The 23,744-nt window shown below is 24.8% G+C and overlaps 2 protein-coding genes across 6 annotated transcripts; one reads left to right on the forward strand and one right to left on the reverse strand.

Annotated features, from left to right (window-relative positions):
* Positions 1-183: 183 nt before the first annotated feature.
* LOC126899512 (uncharacterized) lies at positions 184-8,098 on the forward strand. The gene is made up of 9 exons (XM_050674492.1): positions 184-452; positions 3,855-4,058; positions 4,134-4,184; positions 5,701-5,881; positions 5,949-6,139; positions 6,533-6,836; positions 6,892-7,050; positions 7,124-7,265; positions 7,663-8,098. The coding sequence occupies exons 1-9, from the start codon at positions 337-339 to the stop codon at positions 7,833-7,835; spliced, it is 1,521 nt and encodes a 506-aa protein (XP_050530449.1). The 5' UTR covers positions 184-336; the 3' UTR covers positions 7,836-8,098.
* Positions 8,099-8,252: 154 nt separating this feature from the next.
* Positions 8,253-23,631, reverse strand: LOC126899515 (solute carrier family 66 member 2). Of its 5 annotated transcripts, none has more exons than XM_050674501.1 (6): positions 23,117-23,631; positions 22,057-22,069; positions 20,329-20,587; positions 20,098-20,234; positions 19,798-20,014; positions 8,436-12,069 (listed from the first exon to the last, which is right to left on the reverse strand). In XM_050674501.1, the coding sequence occupies exons 3-6, from the start codon at positions 20,529-20,531 to the stop codon at positions 11,886-11,888; spliced, it is 741 nt and encodes a 246-aa protein (XP_050530458.1). In that variant the 5' UTR covers positions 20,532-20,587; positions 22,057-22,069; positions 23,117-23,631; the 3' UTR covers positions 8,436-11,885. The 5 variants fall into 5 exon arrangements, with proteins under 5 accessions (XP_050530454.1, XP_050530458.1, XP_050530455.1 ...); XM_050674500.1 differs by having other exon boundaries at positions 8,437-12,069; positions 22,039-22,069; XM_050674498.1 differs by lacking the exons at positions 22,057-22,069; positions 23,117-23,631 and adding an exon at positions 21,707-21,821.
* Between the last annotated feature and the right edge of the window lie 113 nt (positions 23,632-23,744).

The raw sequence follows: 23,744 nt of genomic DNA on the forward strand, positions 1-23,744 counted from the left end.
GCTGAGTCTTCAACTTAGAACGCAATGAACAAATTTATGTTGTATACAGCAGTGTTGCCACACAAATAATTTAATTACTCTTATACAAAAATAAAAATAATTTTAGATAATGTCAAACTGATTAGCTATTTTGGCGCCTTTCAATATAAACATAATATATCTTAGTATTCGATAAAGGGGATAAATTGAGAATCATACTTATTATGTAAAATTATAATGCGATTTAAAATTTCAATAAAATTATTTATATAAAAGAAATTCAGTTAAAATATTTTTTTCCATTAATATTAATTATTATACAATAAATTTTCAATTAATTGGTTTTAATCTCTAAAAATGTTTAAAGAAAAATCTAGTTTAGTAGACAAGGCTTCAAAACAAAATGATGTGTTATTTAATTTACTGTCGTTAAAACACAAGTTACTGGTTCCTGATCAAATATGTGGAAAATGGTAATTTTTTACTCTTCAATTAATATAACTTGATTTAGCTTACACAATTTAGTCTTACAATGTGTTCATTTAATAAATGATATTTGGATATTTTTTAATAAATTTTATATTGTGTTTATTTAAATTAATTAAACCTTAATTTGAAAAAAATTAATTAATTTTTTTCAAATATAAATAGTAAATTTGCTTGTACCAAATGTTAATGTCAACAAGAAAACTAAAAAATCTTTATAAAGATTCATCTTTATAGTCCTATTAATCTAAGTTTTTATTTTATAGAAAAAACTTTTCAACTTTTTTCATTTAAAATTTTTCAATTATCACACTATACACAAGTAATTTATGCTGAGAAGGTATTAATTTTACCATGATGTGTTTTTTTGTGTCTGTTGCCATTTTTTCTCACTTCTCACTAGAGCTATTTATTTTAATAATACAATAATTGTATTATTATTAATTATTAATAAATAATAATACAATAATTGTATTATTATTAATTATTAATAAATCAACATAATTTTTTTTAATATAAAAACCTTAAGTAATTCCCTTTTATTTGAAATAATATTTTTGAAAAATTGACTCTTTACCTGCCCACAAGAAGTAATTCAAAATAATAACTTTTTTACAAAATTCAACTTTTTCAACTTAAGTTTTGAAAATGTTCCGGAAATAATGCGTCTTTTAAACATATGTCAAATTAAAGCTTATGTTACGTACGATGAATTAAAAAAAAAAAATTTGTCCCGACATTTTATCTTCTATGTGCAAACAGCTGCCGTAGTTAAAAAATGCTATTTTTGAGTTAAAATTTTCGTTTTCATATTGCTATAAAATTTCGAAAAATGTATATATCAACACATTTTTTTTTCTAAATACATTATATATACCTCTTTCATTTTCAAGCTCAAAAAAAAAATTTGTCCCGACACCTTTTCTACTATGGAAAAATGATCGTCGAATTTAATAAAAAAATGTAATTTTTATGTAAAAATCACTGTTTAACATAAAATATTTTAATACTTAAAACTGCCATAACTTTTTAATAAATGAACAAATTAAAATAATTTTTTTTTTAAATCTGACAACCAGGCCACAGGGGAAATTCAAAAAAACAACTTTTGCCCACAAGTTAAGATTTTTCAATTTAATTTTTAAAAATGTTCCAGAAATATTGACACTTATTTAATCTTAAATTAAAGCTTATATTATATAATTTACTATGAAAAAAAAAAATTCGTAATATAGATTTTTTTTTTATGAAAATAGCTACTGTATTCAGAAATATGCTCATTTTTTGTTAAAATTCTAGGTTTTGTATTTTATTATATTTTAAAATATCTTACAAGGGGAATACACTGACTTTCATGATTATTATATAAATTAATTGACATAGTATAAAATTCATAGGACATAAAAAGTTAAACTTATTTAAATTTTTTTGTTTATTTAAAGTCGAAAAAATAACTTTAAAATTTGAGTTAGCATAAATTACCAATTTTATCAAAAGTAAAGTAACGAATAGTTTCCGACTAGGTAACACTTGTGTCTTTCACACTTAGGGTATGAGGTTCGAATCTGCCTATAACAATTAATATTTTGCATTTTTTTTTAGTTAGAAAAAAATGTTCAAATAATTTGATTTTTATCTCATTTAGATTCAATAACTTCAATAAATATCAAGGACACGATCACTGTAGTCTCTTCCCGCGAGAAGAAATTTCTTATTCATGTTAATGTTATTTTACTATGTGGTTTCTTTGTGGCTGAGATTTATTTTTCCAACCGTCAATTAACTTACTTTTTTCAACGACATGTTAAATGATTGCAATTTAGTTGAAGATATTACCCTCAAAAATTGGAAAAAAATCCCTGTATCAAATAAAAAGTAGCTTAAACAGCTTTATCTATACAAACAATTATAATCATTAATTTATAATATTTTTAAAGTATTTATTGTCAAATTCAATTTGATATGATAAAAGTATCAACTGCAAAAGTAAATTATTTTACTTTGTAATTTATTAATTTTTAACTTTATTTGTCTGTGCTACTACCAGTGTATAACATTTCAAATTTTTTTGTAACATGTTAATGTATAAATCATAAATCTAAAAAAAAAAATGATTTTTAGTATCAACTGAATTCAACAATCGATTTTTACAATTATAATCAAATTTTATAATACGCTCAATTGAGTGAATATTATTAACAATTTTTTTTTTTATTAGTTTTTTTAGTTAAAGTAAATCATTAAAATTAATTCAGTTCTGTATGTCTCAATTGTAGAACCTTTTTAAACACCAAAAGTTAATTATAAATAATTACTATGATTTATATTTAAGTGATTTATTACAGTAAAAATGCAAAAACAAAATAGAGCTTTTCTGATCAATTTATTGTGAATAGTAATCATAAAATTTCCTGACTGCATATTAATCCTAACAATACAATTTTTTTCTATTTAATGATGGCAATTTCAAACTTGCAAGTAGAGCTAAAAGTTATGGTTTAATTAATTTTTTTTATTATAAACTTTCCCAAAAAACAGCTTAAAAGAAATTTAAAAGAGTTCTTTTAAGAGGATAGAAAAAAATGTCATGTTATCATCATCATTAATAATTTGTTTAAGTAATTTTAAATTTAAAACAATTGTTTTGAAAAGTGTAATTATTTTTTTTAACATCTTTCATTCAATTATAATAGAGTAAAAACATTTTACTATGAAAATTTCAGCATTTTTGAAAATGATTATAAAACTTTAAAAAAAAAAAACCTAGCTAAGCTAGGACACCTTAATTATGATCCTCTAAATTTATTTTTAATAAAAATAGTCAATTTTTCAAGAGCAGAGCCAATAATTATGTTTTTTAATATACAGAGTGATCCAAATATGTACACATTATAATATTGAATATGAAGAGTACAATTTTTTTCTATTTAATGAAGGCAATTTCAAACTTGCAAGTTGAGCTAATAGTTAATGTAGTAAATTAATTTTTTTTTATTATAAATTTTCACTTTTAAGGACACAAAAAAGTATATTAAAAGTAATAACTTTTAACATATTAAAAATCAAAATCAATAATAATTTGGAAACAATTATAAAATTGATATAATATATAATTAAAAAATTGATTATAATATATTATATTTTTGAATCTAAGAATTATTAATCATGTTATAAATAAGAAAATAGGAGTTCATTTTGCTTTTGTAATTATCCACTAATTTCTTAGAATAAAACACTATCTATCGATTTGCATCAAAGCATTTCTTATGATAGTGATTTTAATCACTGTCAGATTAAATCTATACTGGAGCCAACTAGGCCACGTCCTTGCTATACTGTGTTTGTTTTTAATTCAGCTGTATAAATTATTGATTTATTATGATTGATAGTAAAAAACCAGCCAAAGATTGGATAATTATTGGTGTTTGTCATGATCTAATTTGTCAAGAATGTATTGACATTAAAAATAATACTTCTTATTGTCCAGCATGTAATAAAGTTTTTGATGTAGAAAAACATGTTACTTCAAATCAGGAAATGAAAATAGCATATTCGCAAATGGAAGAATTTGTATGGAAGGTATTAGCCTTAGAGTAAGCAAATTCACTGAAAAGTTATTCAATATTAATTTTCCAACATGCATATTTTATATTAGTATAATATTTTAGAAAAGGAACATTAGATAATGAAAATGAATTTAAAATTGAACAGAATAACAGGTAAATATTTACAACTTATTAATGTGATTTAATTTCTTTTATTTAATTCTATTAATCCTAAATGTTTTTTAAATCAGAAAATACTAAAAGTAATATCCAAAAACTAAATAAATAAATAAATAAAAATGTAAATTAAATAGGCTATAATAGTTGTAATTTATGCATGTAATAGTCTTTCTTAAGTTAAATAGCTATTTATTGTATATCTATAATTTATACTCAATAACTTTCTGTAATTTTATATAATGAAATATTATTATTAAAAAAATAATAATATTAATTCTATTATATTATATTGTAATATGACTAATAGGTTGAAAGTTGTAAGTCCACTTAAAATCATTCTTTTATTTTATTAGATAAATATATGTCAATTATCATCTTATACATTGTATATATATATATCATATGTATGGTGATTGACTAGGCCTCACGCAATGCCTTTTTTTTTCCTCGACCGGCTTATTGTGAGCCGCCCTGGAACTGCTGTTAGACATTACTTCAGGGCGGCCCATGTCATCTTAATAATTCACACCACCACGTTGTGAATCAGCCCGAACTTAATCAAGAGCTGATTCGCAATGTGGTGTGGCCCTCTCCTGTTAACCGGATCCCAGAGTGGGAACCGTTAGGGAGGACTGCCAAAATAACTCAAAAACAAAACAAGAACCTATGGCCTCAGGTCCTCCTGTGCCGGGCGGCGTGGCTGCCTCTGTCTCGGGCGTTCCGCTTCCTCCTACTTTAATAAGATACCCGATCCCTCGGGTTCGAGGGATCGGCCGCGTTCTTGGCGGAGCTCATGCCCGGCAGCGCGTTCCATGGCGAGCAGTGACAACAGGATACCCGCCGCCACTCCGGACACCGTTCGGTACGCCGAAACTGTCCAGATCGTTGCCCGCCTCAGGCCTCACGCAATACCTTCAAAAATACAAAATAGTTGACAATTTTTTTTTTCAAATATTTATAAGTTTTTATATGCTTTATTAAAAAAAAATCTTGTTCTTTCCCCTCTTCATATCTCTCTATTGCATAAATTAAAAATTTTACGTTGAAAATATTGTATTCTAGAATAATTCCAATAGTTATTACTTGTTGGACATGAAATTTAAAGTAACTTTGGTAAACATGTATTATGTATTTTCAATGAAGGGTTAAATCTATATCAATTTGAGCTTTTTTATTAAAACCTACAAATTTATTAGTTATAATATTAAAAAATGATCAATTTAGGAATATTACTGATTTATAACAATCTTTGTACCTATGTTCGAGGAGGAATGTAACTGAGAGATTTCTAATTATAAAAATATCAATACTCCTGCCTCACTTCAAGCCTTCATTTTGAAATGCTAATATCTCGAAAAATACTGATTCAAAGCTTGTTCTCTATCAGTCCTTTTAACTAGATGATTTTATATTTTATATTACAAGAGTCCTACGTAATAGAATAATTATTTTATGAAAATAAAGACTTATATTTTTAAATGTAATTTAATTGTAATTTTTTTACTGATAGGATTGTCAATTTAAATAATGATGATACTAAAAATACTTCAATTGCTGAACCAAATTCTAATAGAACTGAAAAACAATTTATAGTAGAACCTTCTATCCAACCATTTTCACCTAAAATACTATTTGATGATTCTCCAGAAAAATTTAAACCAAAATGTTTAAATTTTAATAATGAAGTAGCTGTAATACGTGTTGATCTAATTAGTCTAATATGAAGATTATTTAAAAATATATGTTAATTATTTTTAGATGAAAACCCCAGAAAAAAAAAAGACAAAACTAAAAATTTCAAAAAATATTAAAATGAATAATTCTGCATGCATTAATAGTAAAAAAATTTCTAATAGCGTAGAAACAAATTTGTCAAGAGACAAAGAAAATACTAAAAACTCTATAGAAGAAGATGTAATTGAAGGAACACCAGAAAAATCTTCTGAAATGTAAGATATTTGCATTTGAAAACGGGTAATTAATTATATGTTAAATGACAACAATATTAAATTAAAATTAATGTAATAATTTTTCAATTTCAATTGTAAATTGAGCTCTTTTAAAACTAAAAATATAGAGCAGTGAAAAATATTTTTTATAAACTTTTTTTACTTTCTAACTATTACAATAGCAACCTTATGTGTAATAGGGGCATATTTCCTCTATACAGGTAATGTTGGACCTACATTTAAGCTATAAAATATGTGAATAGGCAGAATCAAAACTCACATTTAAAAAAAAGATTTTACCAAACAAAAAAATTTTATATATGATTTTATAAAGTGTTACTAACAACAATATTATTTTTATTTTAGTTAAAATTTGTATAATTTTTTTTTTAGACAATCATCATGTTCTCATAAATCTCATTCATCTAAGAAATCTAGAAATAAATTGATGGTTTTATCTTATAGTAATTTGGATACTGAAAATGAATTAAATGTTTTAAGAAATTTTATGAGTATATTCAATATTTTTATTAATCCTTCATGGGATGATAATATTACTCATTTAGTTGTGAAAACAAATGATGATGGTACTAGTCCTCGTACAAAAAAGTGTATGAATGCCTTATTATCTAATCGTGCTATTGTAACCCTTAAATGGGTTGAAGATTGTGTAAATACTAAAACATTATTGCCAGAGGTAAAAAAAAAAAGTTAATTTTTAGAAAACCTGTTCATTTTTTAAAGTATTTCAGGTTAATTATATGCCTCTTGAGATGTCAGGTGAACCATCCCCAATGATATCATGGCGTGTTGGCAGAGGGATTATTGATTCTCCTATGACATGGGCAAATGACTGCATAATTTTTGTTCATAACTCTATTGAATCAAATGATGATTATAAAGATATTTTAGTAAGATTCATTTTTATACAAATACTAGATAATTTTAAATATAAGGATAAAAACATTACTTTTTTTGTTTTAGAACTGGATTAAAAAGGCTGGATTTATTTTGACTGATAGTGTAGATAAAATAAATGATACATACAGCATAAGAGTTGTATTAGCTGATATTGTATTTATTGAAGGCAAAGGTGTTGGATTGCCTAGTGAAGAAACTATAATGGGTAATATTTTTACTAGAGATTTGTGTAGGTCAAGTTAGCTCAATCTGTAGTTTTGAAAATTAAATGGGTTTAATACAAAATTATTAAGAAAAAAATATCAAAAAAATTAATCTTTTAGGATTTTTAGATATTCATAATATATTAGTTGATTACAAATATTTTAAAAATTTAAATAAAACTCAATGAAAAGTACAACAATTTTTTGATGTTTTAATTCTTAAATTTTTGTCTAGATAATAGTTTAAATTTTATTTTTAATATTCTTAAGAAATATGTTCTTTTAAAGTGGATTAGCTAATTACATTTTTTTAGGCCCTTGAACCTAGTATAAAACTTATACTAAATCCAACTTTTATATTTTTAACTTGGTTGTTTATAAATAAAAAATGAATTTCAGGTTGGATTATCAATAACAAAGTAGTAACAATTTATTGGGATTGGATGTTGGAGTGTTTGTTTAGATATAGATTCATCAAATTTGAAACAAAATACCAAATTTTTCCATTAACACCTTATATGGTAGAACAAGCTGAAATGTCTCAATTTTTATTTGAGTTTGATGATTTTTGATTTATATGGTTTATCTATATAACACAAGATTTATTATATATATATAATTGAATAACCATTAAAATTCAATTATGGAAATATATACATTAAACATAATTATATAAACTATTTTTGTTAAGTCAGAAAAAATTATTTTTAATTTTGAAAATTTTCAGAATTTTAACTACAGATACTTATGTAAGTAAACATGTCAATTGTTCAATTAAACAATGTAAAATAATTATATTGCACCTAGTTACTTATCACATTATATGACTTGTTGAGTAATAAGCCTCAAATTTTTAGTTACCAAATTAAAATATTTAAAAGAAAATGATTGTTTTAAGTGTTTTTTGATTTAGTAGTATACACAATAATATTACATATATCTAATAACTTTATTGAAAAAAAAAAAAATTAGCAATTTTTAATTATTATAATATGGTGAATCATAGTATATAATAATTGCTTTTAAAAAATATAATTTTTACATAAAATTAGAATGATAAATGTCAAATTTAATACTAACACATCATACAAAAATTTCATTAAATATATTTTAAATGCATAAAACTCATTTCAATAATATGGAGTTAAATTTTATGTTTTTTTATAAAATAAAACTTTAGTTTCTAATTTATTTGTATATGGCACGATTATGAGGCTTTTTTCTTTTATAATTAAAAATTAATATGATTTTACAATTTATATTATGAACATATGTTCCATCTCTTTAATTTTATATTATAATATAAATAGTATAGTTGTATAAATTATATATTATAAAAAAAAAACACAAATATTAAAGAAAAATGAAAGAAAGAATATAAAAGCAAATGTTTAAATATCATAAATGGAATACAAATACAAATTAATTTTTTTATAACTATAAAATTATAATATTTCTAAATAATTAATAGGTGATGTATACTTTCATCTAACATAAAATAACAAAAAGGAAGATTAGTAGATTTATTTAAGGTAATTTTGATTACCATAAAAGTTTTGTATTCTACTAGGATTAAGCTTCCTGAAAATTATGGGTGTGTAGTAATATAATTTCATTGAGTACTGTTAAATTTTTGTTTAGATAATCCATCTAAATTTTTCTAGATAATTAATTAGACATTTACCTACATATAACATATATTCTCCTACATATTTTAACTAAAAAACACTAATTTTAGGAGAAAAAGTTTCATGTATACAGAATAAAGACTTTTAAAATTTTATTTATTATATTATGATAATAACATGAACTACACCAATAAAATTGAACGGATTAGGATTCTTAAGGAGTTTTCAGTGTTTCAAAAAATTATTAAGCTAAACATTTTTTGATGAAATAGCATGATAAAAACAAACAAATTGGAATTTGACTATAAGTGAATTCTAAGTCCATAACATAATGGTATATTAAATAATATCACCTACACTCTAATATTTCATTATATAATAGTTATTTAGAAATAGAATAACATATAGGTATCATTTTCTAAATGATGTACAGTGATAATTAATATATCAGGCTTTATGGCGGACGGAGCATTAAAAAACATTATCTCACTAAAAAATTGGTGCTATCACAAATCTATTGATTAGTTTTTATATATACTTACAATGTCAAATTCTATATATTAGGTAAATATAATTATATCTAACTGCAAATATTAGTAATAAATAAGATATGTTTTTTAGCTTTAACAATACAGCAAATATATTATGGTATATCTACTCGTTTAGCATAATTTATATGTAAAAAAAAAAAAAAACAAATCATTATTACTATAACAGGTAAAAAATGTTTGAACTAATATTAATATATAACAATATCCTCATTTTACATATCAATATTTTGGTTATTACATAATTTTTGAAACTAATATGTTAAAATATAAAATGCTTTTTTTTTTTTAATGATTTTTAATTGTCCAGATGTTTTAAGTATTCCAGGTTAATAGATTTTTATGTTTAATATTCAAATTAAAATATACATTTTTTTGATATAAATTAATTTAAATGTGAAATAACGTTTGAAAGTTACATAATATAGTATAATAGGTATTTTTTAAATTAAGTAAAACAATAAATATTAAATTAGAGAGACCAAATATCATTTGATTGCTTGTTATTAACAATTATATAACACAGCCATTTGACGATTAAAAATTATAAAGATTTTAATAATAAATAATATAAACGAGTTGTATTTTTGGAAAAATTAATTTATTATTTATGGTACAATTTTAGACCATTATAAAATAAAATAATTTTTTTTTTCATTTATATATAGAATTTGTGCCATATAGCATAAAGAATTTTACTAATTAAAATAGTATGTGCATTATTATACAAGACTTATCCCAATGATATAATGGAGTAACAAATTTTTTTATAACATTTTATATAAATAAAGTGATGCACCATTAGTATACTATTTATATAAACAAAAACATGATTTAATATGTACATACAAAATTAATGACTCAAAATCTATCACAAAAGTTTAACAAATAACTATTTAAAGATGTTCTACAATAACTTCTCATACATAAAAAAAAATTAGTTGGTTCTAAATTGTCAACTTAATTACATTATTACTAATTGTAGAAACATTTGGTATATTTTTGGTTTAAAACAATAATAGTTGAGAATATTATTTAAAAAGGGCTAATATACTTTCTCCGCCAAGATCCGCATATTAAAATAAAAAATAGAGATTCAAAATACATTTTAAGACAGTCTCATAATATTAATAAAGAAATAAATTTCAAATAATTAAAAAAATATTTCGGCAAAAAAGTTATGTTAATTATGTGCATTAGACTTTTATAATTAGGTAGTAATGGTCAAAAATTATACTAATTATTAAAAAAAAAATGTATGAATTACAAGATGTTGTATATAAGTTCTTATTCTTAATTAAGCAAATATCTTTCAATGACTTTGTTACTTCAATTAACTGAAAACTAGATAAAAGGATAAAGTTTTTAAAACTCAACACAAACATTTATACTTATGACAAATATTCAGTGTTTAAATAAGCTTTTTCACTCACATCATAAATAATAATTATTATAAAATTAATTGCTTGTATAGAAACTATAAAACATTACAATTAATAATTTTAAGAAAATAAATTTTTTAATATACTAAAAAAAAAAATTCACATAAAATACTCAATGTTATACTAAAATAATTACACACATTTTACATTTCGGAAGACTAATAAATGGAAGTGTATAAATAATATATAAATTAGTATGAAAAATGAATATTATAAAATGATCGGCGGAGAAGTTTAATTATAATAATAATAATAATAAAGAAATTAGTGCAGAGGTACATACACAGGAACAAATAATTCTGTCAAACTGTGTATTAAAACAGTTTCATTAAGATATAATAATGAAAAAAAAATATGTACATTAGCTAAGTCAATTCTTTTTTAAAAATAATTCTATAAGTAAATACTAAATATTTAATATATCATATCAAAGAGTCATGGCCCCTAATTCGCATTATAAAATAATTTTTTAAAAATACACAATTCAGCATTATAAATCTAGTGTTCACTGTAATATAGGTTTATTACACTACAAATAATAAAAGTTTTAGCTGAAATAATATTTTAGAGAATAAAAAAGAAATAACTTATAGTTAAGCAGATAAAAGATGCATTTTAACTTTACAATAGCAGTAATTAACAATATATATTAAATGTATAATTTTTAATTAAAATTTTGTGCAATTTTAAGTTTGAAATTGAATAAATTTAATTTGATAAGACTGTAAGGAATACTAATTCTAATTTCTTATTTTTTAACAGTCTATAAAAGTAACTAAATAAAATAGAATTATATAAAAGGGTGTAAGATTCAATATTATTTTTAATAATTATGAACTTGTTATAGAATAATAGCTAGATGCAAATGGTAAAAATGTATATAATATCACTAGATAATCATCCACAACGACTTAAAATAAAAGTCTATTGCGATACTATAATATCTAAATAATGAAGATAGTAACAAGTTTGTAAACTCAATTATTTCTAATTTTATTAAATCATCAGTCTATTCGAGGATTTTTTGAGATTAGGTCATTTCTATACCATACTACTTGACTAAGTATAGTTATATCTATGATGACTTGAAGTGTACCACACATCCAAAACTGTAGTGGAGCTTTACGACTGACAAAATAACAAGTTTTGAAAGCATCTCCAGTAGTCCAAAGTAATACCATTGTTACACTAACAAAAAATAACTATTACTTAAAAAAATTGAAATGTTATTTAAAATTTTTATATTTCACAAGAACTGAAGGGCTCAGTGCAACAACCAGATAAGTCCAACTTTTTCGAAATTTTTTTTTTTATTTTAAATAAACATGATAACTAATTCAGTACAAAAACGAGTACTATATTCCTATTATTTGTAGAGATATTTAAATTAGAAAAATCATTTAACCATTGTCGTACCAAGCCCTTCAATTTCAAAATGTAAATTCAAATTAAGAGTGACAATGTATAATGTAGTTAATTAATTGTATATTTATATATTATAAATATATTACACTTATAAATCATAAAACTTATAATCAGGATATAAATAAGGAAATAGGAGATCATGTAGCTCTTGAAATAATCAACCAATTTCTTAAAATTAAACACTATCTACAGATTTGCATCGAAGCGTTTTTTATGATAGTGATTTTAATCACTGTCAGATATTATCTATACTATACCCAAATATACCACATGCCTACTGTGCTGATTTTTTTCAACCCTTCAGTGTTAAAAAATCTAAACTTCAGTTTTCATTAATAGGAACCTTTATTTGTAGTTTGATGATATAGTGGAAAAAATTTTTTTTGACAATTTTGTTCTTAAATTTTTTTTTATCTAATCAACTGTTTGCGTTATTAAATTGTTTAACAATTTGGATTTAAAATAGAAATTCCGCATTAGGGCAGAGAACTTCTTGCATTTGTATACTAATTTTACACAAACATAAAAAATTCAGACAACGATTAATCTAAATTTTAAAATTTTTAGTGCATAATTTGAAACTTATTGTAATAGGGTTACAACACTACTATGTTTTTAATTAAAAAATAATCTAATATGACTAATAAGTTGATGTTAGAAGTTTTATAACAGAAAAAATTTTATCTGTTCAATTAAAGATGAAATCGCCCAGGATACATTTTGCTTGTATATACATATTAGATATGCGTTAGAGTAAATAGAACATTAATTTGGGAGGAATATTTAACAAATTTTCCCCTTCTAAAAATATTTTTAAAACAACAATACAAATTTTCCTCATTATAAGGAGGAAATAATTTTAATATTTGATGGTCTAAGTACAAAAAAGATAAGATATTATCTATTCTGTTGTCTAAACTCTTTTAAACCCCCTTTTTGGGCCATTTAGACATGTATTTCTACTTATGACTTTTTATCACATTTAATCATTCATTGAATAAAATTAATTACATAAATTTAATGATTGTGTATTACGTAGTTTCAATTTAATTGTCGAACGACCAACACGTATATTCTGCTGTAATGTGTTAAATTTTCGCGTATTGTGTCAACATATTGTGTAACGAATAATGATTTTGCTTACTACAAAAGTGTTAAGGGTATTAAAATAATTAACTAGGTCAAGTTACCTGAAACTGTTGGTGCCGCTGTTTTTCGTCAGTTGGACTTGTTTGAAAATATAATTATTCAGCCTAACCAAATTTTAATCAATCAAAATATTTTGGTTTAATTACAAAGAGTAAAGGAATCATTAAGAAAAATGGTAATAGAGCTTTAAACCATTGAACAGTTGAGTACTCAACAAGTAAATTAGCATGCAAGCAGCGTACATAATTAATTATGAAAATATTATTAACGATAAATCGACTGTAGCACAGATGCTTCATTTAGTTCACAAAAAAATAGACAGATGAAAGAAATAAAATGTATTCAAAGTGGCCCCAAAAATTTTCAAATAACTGTCTGTGATGTAAAAAATACCAACGATCTAATTTCTAATTTAACTCTCGAAGATGTCATAGATCATAAGCAGTAATTAAAAACTATTTCTAACGACGATATTAAAATTATGACAGGTGACGAGCACCAGTACAAACGTACTTTAAAAGTACTTGAAAAAAAATTAAAAAGTAGCACAGAGAGGTCGCGGCAAAGTATGGACAGTGATTAAAATTACTATCATAAGAAACACGCTTCGATGCAAATCTGATTCTACAATTGAAATATTCAGAATTTATTTAATTTTAATGATTTACTTTAACCAAAACCTAATCAAAAAGTTATTAAAAAGATCTACTCAATTGAGCGTATTGATTATTATTAATTATAAAAATTCATTTTTTTTTTTTAATTTTTTATATAGCAATAAAATTCTTTCCTATTTGAGGGTTCAAACTTCGTACACCAAGCGAAAAAAATATCGAAATTTACTGATTTTAAAAATCGTAATTTTTAGGGGGATTTCCACCATTTATGGAGAACGAGGGAAAAATGTTCAAATTTTGAGGGTAATGTCTTCAACAAAATACGATTTGTGATCTTTTAACGTATCATTGAAAGAAATCGGTTCGGTGAGAGCTGAGAAAAATTGGTAACAGACACAAAAAAAAAAACATTATTGTAAAATTGATACCTTCTCAGCTTTACAACGAAGCTAAAAATCGAGTATCATAAATATCAGTTTAAAACAGAAAAAAATTGTAGTGTTGTAATTAGAGCATTATATATATGCTCTAATTACTTTATTATTTATTAATTAATTGCTGTAATGTGCGAAATTAAAAGACTTAGCAGAAAAACATCATTATGAAAATTATGTACAGTAGAATCTCGCCAATCCGGATTAAATGAGACCGAACTCTAGCCGGATTATCGAAAATCCGGATTAAACGGAAGAACGTTTTTTTAACCTACTAATATATATATTTACAAAAAACACCTTATGTCTTTATACAAATTCAAAATTAATTTTATTTACAATTTTACATTACATAATTTTATTATTATTATATGGTTATATGACAATACAAATTTATTGAAAACTTTTAGAATTTAATTTTAGAAGAAAATAAGACTCACTTGAGAAAATCCGTGATATTTTTTTGTATTAATGAAGAATAAAGTAATTTCACTGTGCGATGACTTAGACGCCTTAAAGTCAGTAGCACAGCAGAAGATGTTTCACTTTGTTTCTCGAAGTAAGTCATCAACTGCTCCAGCATTGCACTGGCTTCACCATGTATCGTGCCTGTTGATTGATCTATACCATTATCTTCATTTTCTGAACTGTCAATTTTTGTGTTTTCAATACATGTATTTACGATGTCATCTTCACTAAGAACCTGATGACTAACATCGGTGTCACTGTTTATCCATTCAGAAATATCATTTTCTTCCACGTCGACACAACCTTTCAACTCTTTAAAAACTTGAATGAAATCAATGTCCTCATTAGAAGTTGTTTCATCTTGTCCATAGTTTTCTGGAGGAATATTAGGCCACATTTTTTCCCAACTTTTTTGAAGTGTTTCTGGCTTAATTTCTTCCCACGCTTTTGCGACTAAATAAAGAATAGTTTTTATTGTTACATTTTTTAAAAGATCCAGAAAGTTAACTAACGGGTTCGCTAATTGTTGCTCTAAAAGAAACATGATCAACTTTTTTTTGTAAAGCCGTTTTGTCGTTTCAATCACACCTTGATCCATTGGTTATATAATGACGTCACGTTAGGCAACAAAAATATCACCAAAATTTCACCATCTCGTAATTCATTTTCACTAGGGTGACACGGAGCGTTGTCTGTAAGCAATACAGCTTTTTCTGGGAGTTTTTTCTGTTTCAAAAATTCCCTTGTTGTAGGCACAAATTTCTAAAAAAAACAATTTTTAAAAATGTTTCCGTTCATCCAAGCAGATTTTTGTGAAGTGTATTGAGCTGGAAGTGCACTCATATTAACGTTTTTGAAAGCTCTAGGCTTAGTTGATTTTCCGATCACCAAAAGTGGAAATTTTAAATCACCAGAAGCGTTAAAGCAAGGAAGTAAAGTTATTCGTTCTTTTTTCACTTTGTGTCCTCTGGCTACAGAATCAAGATTTGAGGCTTATGTTTTTTTTTGGGAGCATTTTGTAGTTTAACCCAGTTTCGTCAGCATTAAATATTTGACAAGGCGTTAGGTTTTGATCGCTAACAAACTTAACAAATTTGTTTTTGAATTCTTCACTTGCAACATTATCACTTGATAAAATTTCACCAATAACACCAAGTTCACGAATGCCATGTCAATTTTTCCATCGTGACAACCATCCTACACTAGCAGTAAATGTAAGATCTCCTTTCAATTTTTGATTAAATTTTATCGCGATAACTTGTAACGTTACACCCGACAACGGAAGGTCCTGTTCACGTTGTTGACAAAACCAAATATAAAAAGCCTCGTCTAAAAGTTCGTTGTTTGGTTTTCTTCACGTGCGTCTGTTACCTAAACTGTCCACGCTCACCATTTTGGCACAAAAATGTTCAATTTCTACTCGATTTTTCTTCCAATCAGAAACGGTTTGTTTACCTACTCCTAACTCTTGTAAAATTGTTGTTAGTAATTTACCAGCATCAATACGAAATAAAGCTAAGAGTTTTTGTTCCATGGCTACTATCACTCTCTTACGTTTAACCTAAGTTGTCATTTTACACCGTTTTTAAAATAAGCGGAGGAAAAAATAAACGTAACGGTCGACACGAGTACACAATCACCACTAAACGAAACAATATCACAATATGTAATCGAAACTATCATATCTTACCGAATATTTCGTAGAGGTACCTACATATATGTATCTACAATTATGCTATACAATCAACATTGATATAAATAATATTTATGTGTATGTATAGATACATTATAAAGGAGTACTTAAGTACGAAATATATATTGTCCGGATAAGCGATGACCAGATTAGCAAGACTTTACTGTAATTAACATTTAAATAAGGAAAAAATTAAATCCTAATGATAAAAATAGTGAAAACAAAAAGAATAAAATTACCCTTATTTTTTTTAGACCTTGTACAACATGATAATAAATATATGTACGACATAAATAATTTATGTTATCATAAAATAAAAATAGAACTCCGAAAAAAAAAAAGTGTGCCTCAGTGTAAAAATAGTCAGTCTTTTAGACACACTCAAAACTATTGTTATAAAAACTATCTGTATAAAATATGGTAAAGATCTTCATAAAACTGAAGATTGCTAAAGATCGAAATGTGCCAATAGTGGAGAAGCCCACACAGCAAATTGGAAAGGCTGTTTAGTCTATAAATGAGCACAAATAAGAACACATCTGCGTTACAACGTTTTCAGAAGAAACGGATGAAAACTGTAACATTAATTGTTTTATATGCAAAAATAGAGTATAGTTTCTATAAAAATAAAATATAACAAAATTCTAAATAAACCTGAAAAATAGAATTGGTGAGCTAGAAAGTGATCATTATAAGTCTAAAAATAATAACAAAAAGAAGAAATAAATTGTACATTGCGAATGATAGCTAGGACGCCAACGGGCTAAAATAGCAAAAACAAGAATTTGAGAAGTTCTTAATTAATGAGAGCATTGACATAGCCCTTATTTGAGAAATAAATTTTTCCTGTATACTTTCATGAGTATAAAAGATTAAAACATTTACATTACTTTATACCCGAATAGTAGAACACAGGATGGTACAGCAGTTATTATAAAATAATCTATTAAGCATTATAAGTTAGTAAAGTATTCAACAGTGCACATACAATCAACAAATATTGGGGTCATTGATAAAAATAATAATTTCTATGTTACAGAAATTTATTGTCCACCTCAAAGTGGCGCAGGCTTCAAAAAATTGAATAAGTTTTTCCATTCAAACATTGGACAACTATTTTATTGTTGGCGGTGACTATAACGCCAAACAGACTTTTTGGTGATCAAGACTAAAAATCCCTAAAGGAAATGAACTATAAAAAGTAGCTAATTATAATAAAGCTGAATTTATTTCTATTAAAAAAACAACTTACGGGCCAAGTGACTCAAATTAAATTCCTGATCTTCTAGACTTTTTCGTAATTAAAGGTATCTTCTAATTATGTTCAAGCTGAAGCGCTGATATATCTATCATTCCTGTGTTGTTAACAATAAGTTCAATGTCATATTAAAATTACGAAAGCTTTTCTCACAAATAAATAGACGACTGGGATCTTTTTAGAATGACGCTAGAAATTCATTGCTATTTCTATATGGTTGAAAACAGCAACTGACATTGAAAAAGTAGTATATTAAATAACTAAAAATGTTATTAAAGCGGCAAATTCAACTACATCAAAAATTCAAGAAGACAAATAGATTATCTTATGATATAACCTATCTGACAGAGATAAAAAACTTATTCTACATAAACGCAGAGCTAGAAAAAATTGACACGCAATGCGTCATTTAACAAAAAAATTGAATTGTTTATGCAAATTACTTCGTGACAAAATCACAAAGGTTAAAAATTTAACGTTTAATTCATACTTAGAAGATAATTAAAAACAGATACTAGTGATTACTCTTTATGAAAAACTACAAGAAAAATGAAAACAATTTTTATATCTAATTCGCAAGAAGGCGGTATATGGGGGCGTAGTCATACAGACAAATCAGAAGTATATACACTTCACTTAAAACGTGTTTTTCAAGAGCGATATTGATTCAGAACTCGTTCAGGATTATACTTGAATGTTGTTAAAGCATGGAAATCTTCCAGAGCAAACTCCATCTTATAAGTCAATATCACTCCATGCGAATATGCTAAACTTTTGGAAAAGCTTTTTTTAAAGCATCTAAAATCTTTTACAGGTGAAAAACTTATACCGGCTCATCAGTTTGGTGTTAAACACAAATATGCTTTCAGATGATACTGAAATACTTACTACTCACAAAGACAACGGATAGCTACTGATTAAATTAAAATAACCACCAATAACATTTCTATATGGATGAAATGTTGGAAGATCAAGGTAAATAGTAAAAAATCAGTACATGTTAATTATAAGTTACGAAATACCTCTCATATTTCAAAATTACTGAATCAACAGATAATCCCATACAAATATTCAGCAAAATATTTGAGAATACATCTTTATTATTTTTTTTAATAATAAAAAAGTGGTCTGGTCTAGTGGGTAGAAACGTATGTTTCGGGGCACAAAGTACCGGGTTCAATCCGCAGGGTGCCAACGAGATTTTTCTTGTGATTTTTTCATTGGAGGTGTCTGATACAAGCCGGCCATAATACTTGTCCCATCCATCATTCGCTTAATCAAGAACTTTATAAGAATCAAGTCTTTGACTTCCTAACATGTGAGAGAGGGCGACTACCCTCTGTAGTATGTTAAGTTTGGGAAATAGAAAAATGTAAAACTGATCATTATTTTTTTAATATTACTAACTTTCATAATACAGAAGGCAACAATATTTTTTTCAATGGTATTTATTCTTTGAACATAAAAAATACTTTATGATTGATAAGTTGAGAAAAAAATGTAACTAAAAAAAACCAAAACAAAAATCATAATTATTATTCTTATTTTTCGATGGATAAGTGGTTCATAATAAACAAATTACTCTGTATAGTAATAAGAGTCACATGGAGTATCACTTTTTCAGGCTGATTTTGTCACCTAGTCAACTACTATATAGAATTAAGAAAAATAAATCCTCATAGTACATTTTTTTCCTGGCAATTGGAAAATTTATTTATATCTAACTAAATGAATATTTTATTTCTCTAATTAAATCATACTCCCCTTTTCAACTTAAGAATAATTTAACACTATTAAATTACACATTTTAAAATACTATTTTTTTTTATAGTTATTAAACAATAACAAATTAAAGATAGATAAATGATTTACCTCATTCCTTCAGTAGACTTATTTCTTAAATTTTTTACTAACTGAGGTACACCCAACATAGCTTCAGTTAATAAAGCCAAAAATCCAATTATTTCAACAAATACAACATTATGTAAAAATATAAATGTTACAATAGACAAGCAAATGCTCATTGCAATTAAAAAATCTAAGTATGATTGAAAATCTGTCCATTGCCAAAAATAATGCCAATCAAAATCTATAAATAAAAAATATAATTCTTACATTGAATTATGGTTATTAGCAAAATACCAGATAACATTAATTATAATTAAACCATACCTGTAAAATATCGATCTGGGCCTCTAATTATTTGAGTTTTATTACGAACTTTCACACATAAATGTATCATTAATAGCATCATAATATTCATTACTATACTTTGAAATAGTAATGGAAGTTCATAACGTTTACCAAACCTAAGAACATATTTATTTTAAATAAGTTATTGATGAGTAATAACTAAATAATTAGTTTAAAATTAAAGAACATAATATTAAAACAAATATTTACCAAAAGAGAATTCGAAGGGTGTTGGCAACCAAAAGAGCTAAACAAACATACATAGAGAAACCTTCAGCATCTTGTTTAATATATATTTCCCTATACTGGGGAATATATGGAACTACTCCGCCAAAAATCATAATTGTTGAACAACACCATCTTGTTATTTTTCGCATTGTAATATCTCTCACTTCTTCTACAACTGGTTCCATATTGACAGATTGATATATAGAATTTTGACTTGATATTTGATGTGAAGTTTTCCATGCTGTAAAATAAATTTAATAAATTTTTTGATAAATTAGCATTTGATTTTTGAAAAAAAAAAAATATTATTAACAATTGTCTAATAATAAAGTTTTATAAATAATTTGAATTGACTTTAATTTTTCTATATTATTATGCTTTAACTTTAATCTATATAATTCTTACAACATATTAAATTTTTTTTGTCATGTTTAATATCTTTTGTTAAAACCTCAGCACAACGGAATCGAATCCTGATACCTACAAGGCGAAGTACAATGTGTTACTGAATGTGCAAAGTAGAAAAGGTTGGCCAGGCAACCTACCTAGCTATTGGTATGGAAATATACTAGTATTAATATCTTAGGTTTTATTATATTAGGAACTAAAAAATACTTGCCACCCTCTCACCTTTTAAAAAATCCCCCTACTTACATAATTTTTAAATTATATATCTCAATAAAGGCTAATGTTAAGGCTGATATTTTCATGTATCATATAAAAATATGTTAACCAGCATTATTAGACACTCTATACCAGGGGTAGACAATTAGTTTATATGGCAGGCCAAATAGTAAAGAAAAAATGTATTTTAATGTATAAAAACCAGAAAAAAACGGTAGCACAAGAGCTGCAGCACAGAATAGATATGGCATAGTTGGGACAAGTATAGATGATATCTGACAATGATTAAAATCACTATCATAAGAAACGCTTCAATCCAAATTTGTAGATGTTTAATTTTAAAAATTTGGTGCTTTAAACCAAAAGCAAAATGAACTTCTATTTCCTTATTTATATCCTCTGATTACAAGTTTTATGATATATAAGTATAATATATGAATAAATACTTAATAAATTTATTCAACTTTGATAGCCATTTGCACATAAAAGGTCGGTGTCGGGACAAATTTTTTTTTTCAATTTTTAGTATGTATCATAAGCTTTAATTTAATATATATTTAAAAAACCTTATATAACAAAATATGAACCATATATGAAAAAAGTAAATATTAATATTGTTTATATATAATTATACAGTACTTATTAAGATTTTTCCTTACATATTAAAATGATTAAAGCCTAAATAATTAAAAGTTAAAGAGTTTTGTGATAATAATATAATTTAAATAAAATTTACCTCCATTCATCCTTTTCTTTTATTTAATATCAAGACACAGAAAAATGGTATATTAATTAAATGTTAATTTAAGAATATAATTCAATTATAACATTAAGTATGATTAATGATTCAACCAAGGTTATTCTAAGAGGAATATATGTATAAACCTAATCTTTAAATTACCAATCTAATTGTCTTATCATATACTCATATTTAAGGTAATTTAATCAATATATTATTATAACACTAACTAGTTTAAATAAACTATAAATATGAAATTACATTAAAGTTACGTTTAACTAGAATAATCAATCAATATTTTCAGATATGGAAATAACTTTAAAGCTTACTTTTATAATCATACTAACCATGTAACTTACTCTGCAATAATAAATAATTTAAATTAGTTATTTGATATAGTACTAAAATAATTTTCTTATCAAATTTTGTGAATTTATAAAATAAAATTTTTAATTGCAAATTGGGAGAAAGGAGTATTATTGGATAAGAACTTCTTTTCATATAATTAATTTTAAATAATATAATGAGAATAACAAAAAATGTAGACAAAGAAAACTTTCAGACTTTTATTTTTAATCTTTGAATAGATGCGTTTTATAAAATTCATTACAGAGAATTTTAATTAATTGTATAAAAGAAAGCAAAATCTTATTCTTAATTAAAAATATATAATCTTATTAATAAAAACTTTTTTTGATATTTTTAACTATCATAAATTATAAATAACTGTGTTTTAGAGGAATAACCAATGCACTAATGTAAAATTTATAACAGTTTGCTGGAATTACAAATAATCTGGCTTTTTTTAAGCTACATAATATTTTAGGTATTACAAATATTTTATGATTTAATCATAAGATTAAATTGCAGTTAAGATATATAGTCCTTTATCAAAATTTGAATATAACGTCAAGGAAAATATATTTTAAGCTTTGAGAGCAAAGTATAAAGTCCTAATCTATGTTGATATATGGCATATCTGCTATTTTTGAAGTTATTAAAGAGATATAAATAACACATTTCATAGTCATATATTATAATTATAATATAATTATATTGATTGAATTAATAGATTTTTTTAGATAGATATACTGTCTTGATAGAAGTTTAAAATTTGAAGGAAAAACATCCCCATCCCTTTATAATATCGGCTCATTAAATTTTATAATAATCAATTCATAAAACCAATTTAAAAAAAAATACAATTTTCTCTCTTTGTGTGCCATTACAGTATATTTTAAACAAAAGCTACTCATTTATAAATCAAAATCCATTAGTTCACATTTCTTTAATCTTATTCTTTCAAATTCAATTAATAAATTTAATAATAATGTATATTAATACTCTGTTACATAAAGTTTACATGCAAAAATACAATTATTCAAATTATTTTATAAATAAAATTACCTAAGGTTTAACTTCTGATTATTTTTTTTCGTTGTGACATTTTCAATTTTCCGAATGTTCAAAAAAACTTTGTAGTTGTTTCGTAAAAATACTGGCAGATTTCAATAAAATAAATGTATCCTTGAACAATTAACAATATTCAAAGCATAAAATTAATCCAACTGATCAGGAAAAGATATGATTAATTTGAAGAATCAATAGATTGATTTATGAAAACTCATACGAAAATTGTTGGCTGTCTTCGAAAATTGTCTAATAAATTAATCACTTTTATATAAATGTGTTATAATTTATTGAGAATTTAAAATAAAATATCTTAGGCACATATGAACACTAAATAATGTAATATTAATTTTAAAAAGTTATGTTAAATAATTGTAATTAATTTTTTGTTATTAAAATTGATAAACCAAACGAATTCAGTATGTGATAAAAAAACTCTTGACATATAATCACAGAAAAATACCCCGTAACCGACGTTATCGCATTGGTGGCAGCAGCAAATGAATGAATAATAAAACCGACTGTAAAATATAGGGACACGTCACGCCGCTCGCCGAGTGAACAACATCAACTCGCCAACACGACACGCTTACCCCAATCAGGAATCAGTGTCCTAATATAAACC

This window comes from Daktulosphaira vitifoliae, unplaced genomic scaffold (genome assembly GCF_025091365.1).
Source record: "Daktulosphaira vitifoliae isolate Bord-2020 unplaced genomic scaffold, ASM2509136v1 Scaffold_2, whole genome shotgun sequence".
Lineage (NCBI taxonomy): Eukaryota > Metazoa > Arthropoda > Insecta > Hemiptera > Phylloxeridae > Daktulosphaira > Daktulosphaira vitifoliae.

Excerpts from the sequence above, each read along its gene's own strand:
- LOC126899515 (XM_050674497.1), bottom strand. The coding sequence starts at position 15,572 with ATGGATCAAGGTGTGATTGAAACGACAAAACGGCTTTACAAAAAAAAG. Across the intron at positions 12,070-14,946 it reads AATATCACGGATTTTCTCAA|TGTAACAATGGTATTACTTT; the intron begins GTGAGTCTTATT and ends ATTTTTTGTTAG.
- LOC126899512 (XM_050674492.1), top strand. The coding sequence starts at position 337 with ATGTTTAAAGAAAAATCTAGTTTAGTAGACAAGGCTTCAAAACAAAAT. Across the intron at positions 6,837-6,891 it reads CTAAAACATTATTGCCAGAG|GTTAATTATATGCCTCTTGA; the intron begins GTAAAAAAAAAA and ends AAAGTATTTCAG. Across the intron at positions 7,051-7,123 it reads ATGATTATAAAGATATTTTA|AACTGGATTAAAAAGGCTGG; the intron begins GTAAGATTCATT and ends TTTTTGTTTTAG.